Here is a 10,000-nt window from a genome sequence, read left to right on the forward strand (position 1 = left end):
TGTAGTAGTAGTGTAGTAGTGTTGTAGTGTGCTGTAGTAGTGGTGTAGTGTAGTAGGGTTGTAGTTGTAGTGTAGTGGAGTAGTGTTGTAGTGTAGTAGTTGTAGTGTAGTACTGGGGTAGTGTAGTGTTGTTGTGGTGTAGTAGTGGTGAAGTGTTGTAGTGGTGTAGTGTAGTAGTGGTGTAGTAGTAGTGTAGTGTTGTAGTGGTGTGGTGTAGTAGTGGTGTAGTGTAGTAGTAGTAGTAGAAGTGTAGTAGTGGAGTAGTGGTGTGGTGGTGTAGTAGTAGTGTAGTAGTGGTGCAGTGTAGTAGTTTTGTAGTGCTGTAGTGGTGTAGTATTGTTGTAGTGGTGTAGTAGTATAGTAGTGTGTAGTGTAGTAGTGTATTAGTGGTGCAGTGCAGTAATGTAGTAGTGATGTAGTAGTGTTGTAGTGGTGGAGTAGTGTAGTAGTGGTGTGGTGGTGTAGTAGTAGTGTAGTAGTGGTGCAGTGTCGTAGTTTTGTAGTGTTGTAGTAGTGTAGTGGTGTAGTAGTGGTGTAGTAGTGTAGTAGTGTGTCGTGGAGTAGTGGTGTAGTAGTGGTGTAGTGTTGTAGTGGTGTAGTGTAGTCATGGTGTAGTGTTGTAGTGTACTGTAGTAGTAGTGTAGTAGTATTGTAGTGGTGTGGTGTAGTGTAGTAGTGGTGTAGTGTAGTAGTAGTGTATTAGTGGTGTAGTGTAGTAGTAGTGTATTAGTGGTGTAGTGTAGTAAAATTGTATTAGTGGTGTAGTGTAGTAGTTTTGTAGTGGTGTAGTGTAGTAGGGTTGTAGTAGTGTGGTATAGTGTTGTTGTGTAGTACTGGGGTAGTGTAGTAGTGGTGTGGTGTAGTGTTGTAGTGGTGTAGTGTAGTAGTGGTGTAGTTTTGTAGTGGTGTGGTGTAGTAGTGGTGTTGTGGTGTAGTGTTGTAGTGGTATGGTGTAGTAGTAGTGCTGTAGTGGTGTAGTGTTGTAGTGGTGTGGTGTAGTAGTGGTGTAGTGGTGTAGTATTAGTGTAGTAGTGGTGTAGTGTTGTAGTGGTGTAGTGTAGTAGTGGTGTAGTGTAGTAGTAGTGTAGTAGTGGTGTAGTGTTGTAGTGGTGTGGTGTAGTAGTGTTGTGGTGGTGTTGTGTAGTAGTAGTGTTGTAGTGGTGTAGTGGTGTAGTAGTGTAGTGGTGTTATGTAGTAGTGGTGTAGTAGTAGTGTAGTAGTAGTGGTGTAGTAGTGGTATAGTGTTGTAGTGGTGTAGTGGTGTGGTGTAGTAGTGGTGTAGTGTAGTGTAGTGGTGTAGTAGTGGTGTAGTGTAGTAGTGTAGTAGAGTAGTGTAGTGGTGTAGTGGTGTAGTAGTGGTGTTGTGATGTAGAGTGGTATAGTGTAGAGTGGTATAGTGTAGTAGTGGTGTAGTGTAGTAGTGTAGTAGTGGTGTGGTGTAGTAGTGGTGTGGTGTAGTAGTGGTGTAGTGTAGTAGTGGTGTGGTGTAGTAGTGGTATAGTGTAGAGTGGTATAGTGTAGTAGTGGTATAGTGTAGTAGTGGTGTTGTGGTGTAGTGTAGAGTGGTATAGTGTAGTAGTGGTATAGTGTAGTAGTGGTGTTGTGATGTAGAGTGGTATAGTGTAGTAGTGGTATAGTGTAGTAGTGGTATAGTGTAGTAGTGGTGTTGTGATGTAGAGTGGTATAGTGTAGTAGTGGTATAGTGTAGTAGTGGTATAGTGTAGTAGTGGTGTAGTGTAGTAGTGGTGTGGTGTAGTAGTGGTATAGTGTAGAGTGGTATAGTGTAGTAGTGGTATAGTGTAGTAGTGGTGTTGTGATGTAGAGTGGTATAGTGTAGTAGTGGTATAGTGTAGTAGTGGTGTTGTGATGTAGAGTGGTATAGTGTAGTAGTGGTGTGGTGTAGTAGTGGTGTAGTGTAGTAGAGTAGTGTAGTAGTGGTATAGTGTAGTAGTGGTGTGGTGTAGTAGTGGTATAGTGATGTGGTTGTGTTCATGTCTTCCATACTGACAGTGTGTCTCTCTGTCTCCTGTGTTTCAGGTTCAACTACAGATCTACTCACCATCTGACCATCAACGGCTTCTACGACTTCCTGAACTGGTTTGATGACAGGGCCTGGTACCCACTGGGCAGGATAGTGGGGGGCACGGTGAGTGGAATAACTCAACTGGTTCGATGACAGGGCCTGGTACCCACTGGGCAGGATAGTGGGGGGCACGGTGAGTGGAATAACTCAACTGGTTTGATGACAGGGCCTGGTACCCACTGGGCAGGATAGTGGGGGGCACGGTGAGTGGAATAACTCAACTGGTTTGATGACAGGGCCTGGTACCCACTGGGCAGGATAGTGGGGGCACGGTGAGTGGAATAACTCAACTGGTTCGATGACAGGGCCTGGTACCCACTGGGCAGGATAGTGGGGGCACGGTGAGTGGAATAACTCAACTGGTTCGATGACAGGGCCTGGTACCCACTGGGCAGGATAGTGGGGGCACGGTGAGTGGAATAACTCAACTGGTTCGATGACAGGGCCTGGTACCCACTGGGCAGGATAGTGGGGGCACGGTGAGTGGAATAACTCAACTGGTTCGATGACAGGGCCTGGTACCCACTGGGCAGGATAGTGGGGGCACGGTGAGTGGAATAACTCAACTGGTTCGATGACAGGGCCTGGTACCCACTGGGCAGGATAGTGGGGGCACGGTGAGTGGAATAACTCAACTGGTTCGATGACAGGGCCTGGTACCCACTGGGCAGGATAGTGGGGGGCACGGTGAGTGGAATAACTCAACTGGTTCGATGACAGGGCCTGGTACCCACTGGGCAGGATAGTGGGGGCACGGTGAGTGGAATAACTCAACTGGTTCGATGACAGGGCCTGGTACCCACTGGGCAGGATAGTGGGGGGCACGGTGAGTGGAATAACTCAACTGGTTCGATGACAGGGCCTGGTACCCACTGGGCAGGATAGTGGGGGGCACGGTGAGTGGAATAACTCAACTGGTTCGATGACAGGGCCTGGTACCCACTGGGCAGGATAGTGGGGGGCACGGTGAGTGGAATAACTCAACTGGTTCGATGACAGGGCCTGGTACCCACTGGGCAGGATAGTGGGGGGCACGGTGAGTGGAATAACTCAACTGGTTCGATGACAGGGCCTGGTACCCACTGGGCAGGATAGTGGGGGGCACGGTGAGTGGAATAACTCAACTGGTTCGATGACAGGGCCTGGTACCCACTGGGCAGGATAGTGGGGGGCACGGTGAGTGGAATAACTCAACTGGTTCGATGACAGGGCCTGGTACCCACTGGGCAGGATAGTGGGGGGCACGGTGAGTGGAATAACTCAACTGGTTCGATGACAGGGCCTGGTACCCACTGGGCAGGATAGTGGGGGCACGGTGAGTGGAATAACTCAACTGGTTCGATGACAGGGCCTGGTACCCACTGGGCAGGATAGTGGGGGCACGGTGAGTGGAATAACTCAACTGGTTCGATGACAGGGCCTGGTACCCACTGGGCAGGATAGTGGGGGGCACGGTGAGTGGAATAACTCAACTGGTTCGATGACAGGGCCTGGTACCCACTGGGCAGGATAGTGGGGGGCACGGTGAGTGGAATAACTCAACTGGTTCGATGACAGGGCCTGGTACCCACTGGGCAGGATAGTGGGGGGCACGGTGAGTGGAATAACTCAACTGGTTCGATGACAGGGCCTGGTACCCACTGGGCAGGATAGTGGGGGGCACGGTGAGTGGAATAACTCAACTGGTTCGATGACAGGGCCTGGTACCCACTGGGCAGGATAGTGGGGGGCACGGTGAGTGGAATAACTCAACTGGTTCGATGACAGGGCCTGGTACCCACTGGGCAGGATAGTGGGGGCACGGTGAGTGGAATAACTCAAGTGCATTGTGATTGTGGGCCTTGTACCCACTATGCATTGTGAGTGGATGGATTAGGAGAGGAAAATAGCTCTCTGGCCTGGTTCCCACTGGGCACGGTGAGTGGATGGATTAGGAGAGGAAAATAGCTCTCTGGCCTGGTTCCCACTGGGCACGGTGAGTGGATGGATTAGGAGAGGAAAATAGCTCTCTGGCCTGGTTCCCACTGGGCACGGTGAGTGGTGGATTAGGAGAGGAAAATAGCTCTCTGGCCTGGTTCCCACTGGGCACGGTGAGTGGATGGATTAGGAGAGGAAAATAGCTCTCTGGCCTGGTTCCCACTGGGCACGGTGAGTGGTGGATTAGGAGAGGAAAATAGCTCTCTGGCCTGGTTCCCACTGGGCACGGTGAGTGGTGGATTAGGAGAGGGAAATAGCTCTGGCCTGGTACCCACTGTGAGTGGTGGATTAGGAGAGGAAAATAGCTCTCTGGCCTGGTTCCCACTGGGCACGGTGAGTGGTGGATTAGGAGAGGAAAATAGCTCTCTGGCCTGGTACCCACTGGGCACGGTGAGTGGTGGATTAGGAGAGGAAAATAGCTCTCTGGCCTGGTTCCCACTGGGCACGGTGAGTGGTGGATTAGGAGAGGAAAATAGCTCTCTGGCCTGGTTCCCACTGGGCACGGTGAGTGGTGGATTAGGAGAGGAAAATAGCTCTCTGGCCTGGTTCCCACTGGGCACGGTGAGTGGTGGATTAGGAGAGGGAAATAGCTCTCTGGCCTGGTACCCACTGGGCACGGTGAGTGGATGGATTAGGAGAGGGAAATAGCTCTGGCCTGGTACCCACTGGGCACGGTGAGTGGTGGATTAGGAGAGGAAAATAGCTCTGGCCTGGTACCCACTGGGCACGGTGAGTGGTGGATTAGGAGAGGAAAATAGCTCTCTGTTTCTCTCTCTTTCTCTCTCTGTTGTCTCTCTGTCTCCTGCTCTCTCCCTCTCCCTCTCGATCCTGCTCTCTCTCTCGATCCTGCTCTCTCTCTTTCTCGGTCTTGGATTTATCCTATTTTAGTCCTCTCTGTCTCCACCAAGGTTTACTCAGGTCTGATGATATCAGCTGGTCTCTCTCTCTCGCTCTGTCTCTCTCTCTCTCTCTCTCTCTCTCTCTCTCCAGGTTTACCCAGGTCTGATGGTAACAGCTGGTCTCTCTCTCTCTCTGTCTCTCTCTGTCTCTCTCTCTCTCTCTCTCTCTCTCTCTCTCTCTCTCTCTCTCTCTCTCTCTCTCTCTCTCCAGGTTTACCCAGGTCTGATGGTAACAGTTGGTCTCTCTCTCTCCAGGTTTACCCAGGTCTGATGGTAACAGCTGGTCTCTCTCTCTCCAGGTTTACCCAGGTCTGATGGTAACAGCTGGTCTCTCTCTCTCCAGGTTTACCCAGGTCTGATGGTAACAGCTGGTCTCTCTCCAGGTTTACCCAGGTCTGATGGTAACAGTTGGTCTCTCTCTCTCCAGGTTTACCCAGGTCTGATGGTAACAGCTGGTCTCTCTCTCCAGGTTTACCCAGGTCTGATGGTAACAGCTGGTCTCATCCACTATGTTCTAAACCTGCTCCACATCACGGTGCACATCAGAGACGTGTGTGTGTTCCTGGCGCCAGTCTTCAGCGGCCTCACGTCCATCTCCACCTTCCTGCTGACCCGCGAGCTCTGGAACCAGGGGGCAGGGCTTCTGGCGGCGTGCTTCATCGCTATTGTCCCCGGTTACATCTCCCGCTCCGTGGCGGGCTCCTTCGACAATGAGGGCATCGCCATCTTTGCCCTCCAGTTTACCTACTATCTATGGGTTAGTAGAGACACACCCTCCAGTTGACATATTATCTATGGGTTAGTAGAGACACCCTCCAGTTGACATATTATCTATGGGTTAGTAGAGACACACCCTCCAGTTGACATATTATCTATGGGTTAGTAGAGACACACCCTCCAGTTGACATATTATCTATGGGTTAGTAGAGACACACCCTCCAGTTGACATATTATCTATGGGTTAGTAGAGACACACCCTCCAGTTGACATATTATCTATGGGTTAGTAGAGACACACCCTCCAGTTGACATATTATCTATGGGTTAGTAGAGACACACCCTCCAGTTGACATATTATCTATGGGTTAGTAGAGACACACCCTCCAGTTGACATATTATCTATGGGTTAGTAGAGACACCCTCCAGTTGACATATTATCTATGGGTTAGTAGAGACACACCCTCCAGTTGACATATTATCTATGGGTTAGTAGAGACACCCTCCAGTTGACATATTATCTATGGGTTAGTAGAGACACACCCTCCAGTTGACATATTATCTATGGGTTAGTAGAGACACACCCTCCAGTTGACATATTATCTATGGGTTAGTAGAGACACACCCTCCAGTTGACATATTATCTATGGGTTAGTAGAGACACCCTCCAGTTGACATATTATCTATGGGTTAGTAGAGACACACCCTCCAGTTGACATATTATCTATGGGTTAGTAGAGACACACCCTCCAGTTGACATATTATCTATGGGTTAGTAGAGACACACCCTCCAGTTGACATATTATCTATGGGTTAGTAGAGACACACCCTCCAGTTGACATTTTATCTATGGGTTAGTAGAGACACCCTCCAGTTGACATATTATCTATGGGTTAGTGGAGACACACCCTCCAGTTGACATATTATCTATGGGTTAGTAGAGACACACCCTCCAGTTGACATATTATCTATGGGTTAGTAGAGACACCCTCCAGTTGACATATTATCTATGGGTTAGTAGAGACACACCCTCCAGTTGACATATTATCTATGGGTTAGTAGAGACACACCCTCCAGTTGACATATTATCTATGGGTTAGTAGACACACCCTCCAGTTGACATATTATCTATGGGTTAGTAGAGACACACCCTCCAGTTGACATATTATCTATGGGTTAGTAGAGACACCCTCCAGTTGACATATTATCTATGGGTTAGTAGAGACACACCCTCCAGTTGACATATTATCTATGGGTTAGTAGAGACACACCCTCCAGTTGACATATTATCTATGGGTTAGTAGAGACACACCCTCCAGTTGACATATTATCTATGGGTTAGTAGAGACACACCCTCCAGTTGACATATTATCTATGGGTTAGTAGAGACACACCCTCCAGTTGACATATTATCTATGGGTTAGTAGAGACACACCCTCCAGTTGACATATTATCTATGGGTTAGTAGAGACACACCCTCCAGTTGACATATTATCTATGGGTTAGTAGAGACACACCCTCCAGTTGACATATTATCTATGGGTTAGTAGAGACACACCCTCCAGTTGACATATTATCTATGGGTTAGTAGAGACACACCACCCAGTTGACATATTATCTATGGGTTAGTAGAGACACACCCTCCAGTTGACATATTATCTATGGGTTAGTAGAGACACACCCTCCAGTTGACATATTATCTATGGGTTAGTAGACACACCCTCCAGTTGACATATTATCTATGGGTTAGTAGAGACACACCCTCCAGTTGACATATTATCTATGGGTTAGTAGAGACACCCTCCAGTTGACATATTATCTATGGGTTAGTAGAGACACACCCTCCAGTTGACATATTATCTATGGGTTAGTAGAGACACACCCTCCAGTTGACATATTATCTATGGGTTAGTAGAGACACACCCTCCAGTTGACATATTATCTATGGGTTAGTAGAGACACACCACCCAGTTGACATATTATCTATGGGTTAGTAGAGACACACCCTCCAGTTGACATATTATCTATGGGTTAGTAGAGACACAGCACTGCAACAGAACACACTCTTGGGTTTTCTCTAAAATTCCCCAAAAGTCCTTCCCAAGAAAATTGGCAATATCCCAGTAATATACAGTGGGGCAAAACAGTATTTAGTCAGCCACCAATTGTGCAAGTTCTCCCACTTAAAAAGATGGGAGGGGCCTGTAATTTTCATCATAGGTCCACTTCAACTATGACAGACAAAATGAGAAGAAAAAAATCCAGAAAATCACAATGTAGAATTTTAAATGAATTTATTTACAAATTATGGTGTAAATTTAATTAATGAATGAGTTAATTAATAGATTAAAAAATAAAGTTTGGCATCCAATACTGGTGTACATGTAGAGTGTGTGTGTGTGTGTGTGTGTGTGTGTGTGTGTGTGTGTGTGTGTGTGTGTGTGTGTGTGTGTGTGTGTGTGTGTGTGTGTGTGTGTGTGTGTGTGTGTGTGTGTGTGTGTGTGTGTGTGTGTGTGTGAAGGCTGAAGGCTGTTTTGAACTGCTGAATCCCCAGCCATCTCCTTCTTGCCTTAACACAGAGTAAACAAACAAACATCAAATATGGCCGACCGGCCAGCTCTCTCATCATTAATCCCAGCTGTACCTATCTAAGTGTTGTAACCGTGGCAACATACCCCAGATACGTCACTCTTCCTGTTGTTGACTTTATTTCATCTGTTTTAATGTCTCACTGGCTTTTGTAGGTCATTTAATTCTCCTCTGTCCAATCCTAGGTTGTAAGTCAGACTTGTTTATAAGTCAAGCCTTATAAACTCTATGTTAGCCTAATAACACAAGCACACACACACACACACACACACACACACACACACACACACACACACACACACACACACACACACACACACACACACACACACACACACACACACACACACACACACACACACACGCAGCCTAAGATGTCTGGTTCTGTGAGCCACAGATCTCTAGTTTGAATTGAGCTAATGCTGTGTAGTGTAGCGGTCTAGCAGGTCGTTAAGGAAAAACCATGAATAATTTACTGTCCCTGTTTAATATGCAGCTGCTCTATGTCTCTACTGTTCAATATGCAGCTGCTCTATGTCTCTACTGTTCAATATGCAGCTGCTCTATGTCTCTACTGTTCAATATGCAGCTGCTCTATGTCTCTACTGTTCAATGTGCAGATGCTCTATGTCTCTACTGTTCAATATGCAGCTGCTCTATGTCTCTACTGTTCAATATGCAGCTGCTCTGTCTCTACTGTTCAATATGCAGATGCTCTATGTCTCTACTGTTCAATATGCAGCTGCTCTATGTCTCTACTGTTCAATATGCAGCTGTTCTATGTCTCTACTGTTCAATATGCAGCTGCTCTATGTCTCTACTGTTCAATGTGCAGCTGCTCTATGTCTCTACTGTTCAATATGCAGCTGCTCTATGTCTCTACTGTTCAATATGCAGCTGCTCTATGTCTCTACTGTTCAATATGCAGCTGCTCTATGTCTCTACTGTTCAATATGCAGCTGCTCTATGTCTCTACTGTTTAATATGCAGCTGCTCTATGTCTCTACTGTTTAATATGCAGCTGCTCTATGTCTCTACTGTTCAATATGCAGCTGCTCTATGTCTCTACTGTTCAATATGCAGCTGCTCTATGTCTCTACTGTTCAATATGCAGCTGTTCTATGTCTCTACGGTTAAATATGCAGCTGCTCTATGTCTCTACTGTTCAATATGCAGCTGCTCTATGTCTCTACTGTTTAATATGCAGCTGCTCTATGTCTCTACTGTTTAATATGCAGCTGCTCTATGTCTCAACTGTTCAATATGCAGCTGTTCTATGTCTCTACGGTTAAATATGCAGCTGTTCTATGTCTCTACGGTTCCTGTTCAATATGCAGCTGTTCTATGTCTCTACTGTTCAATATGCAGCTGCTCTATGTCTCTACTGTTCAATATGCAGCTGTTCTATGTCTCTACTGTTAAATATGCAGCTGCTCTATGTCTCTACTGTTCAATATGCAGCTGCTCTATGTCTCTACTGTTTAATATGCAGCTGCTCTATGTCTCTACTGTTCAATATGCAGCTGTTCTATGTCTCTACGGTTAAATATGCAGCTGTTCTATGTCTCTACGGTTCCTGTTCAATATGCAGCTGTTCTATGTCTCTACTGTTCAATATGCAGCTGCTCTATGTCTCTACTGTTCAATATGCAGCTGCTCTATGTCTCTACTGTTCAATATGCAGCTGCTCTATGTCTCTACTGTTCAATATGCAGCTGCTCTATGTCTACTGTCCC

General features: G+C 46.9%; 1 protein-coding gene across 1 annotated transcript in view; it reads left to right on the plus strand.

The window, feature by feature from the left end:
* The window catches only part of LOC127924418 (dolichyl-diphosphooligosaccharide--protein glycosyltransferase subunit STT3B-like), a gene marked incomplete at its 3' end in the record, with an annotated part of 74,426 nt that overhangs the window by 22,189 nt on the left and 42,237 nt on the right, over positions 1-10,000 (plus strand). Inside the window, exons 2-3 of the mRNA XM_052509159.1 lie at positions 2,038-2,146; positions 5,429-5,716. Of these exons, the coding sequence (XP_052365119.1) occupies positions 2,038-2,146; positions 5,429-5,716 (397 nt within the window). The remainder of the gene's footprint in view (positions 1-2,037; positions 2,147-5,428; positions 5,717-10,000) is intronic.

The sequence above is a fragment of the Oncorhynchus keta genome, unplaced genomic scaffold, assembly GCF_023373465.1.
Source record: "Oncorhynchus keta strain PuntledgeMale-10-30-2019 unplaced genomic scaffold, Oket_V2 Un_contig_4011_pilon_pilon, whole genome shotgun sequence".
Taxonomy (NCBI): domain Eukaryota; kingdom Metazoa; phylum Chordata; class Actinopteri; order Salmoniformes; family Salmonidae; genus Oncorhynchus; species Oncorhynchus keta.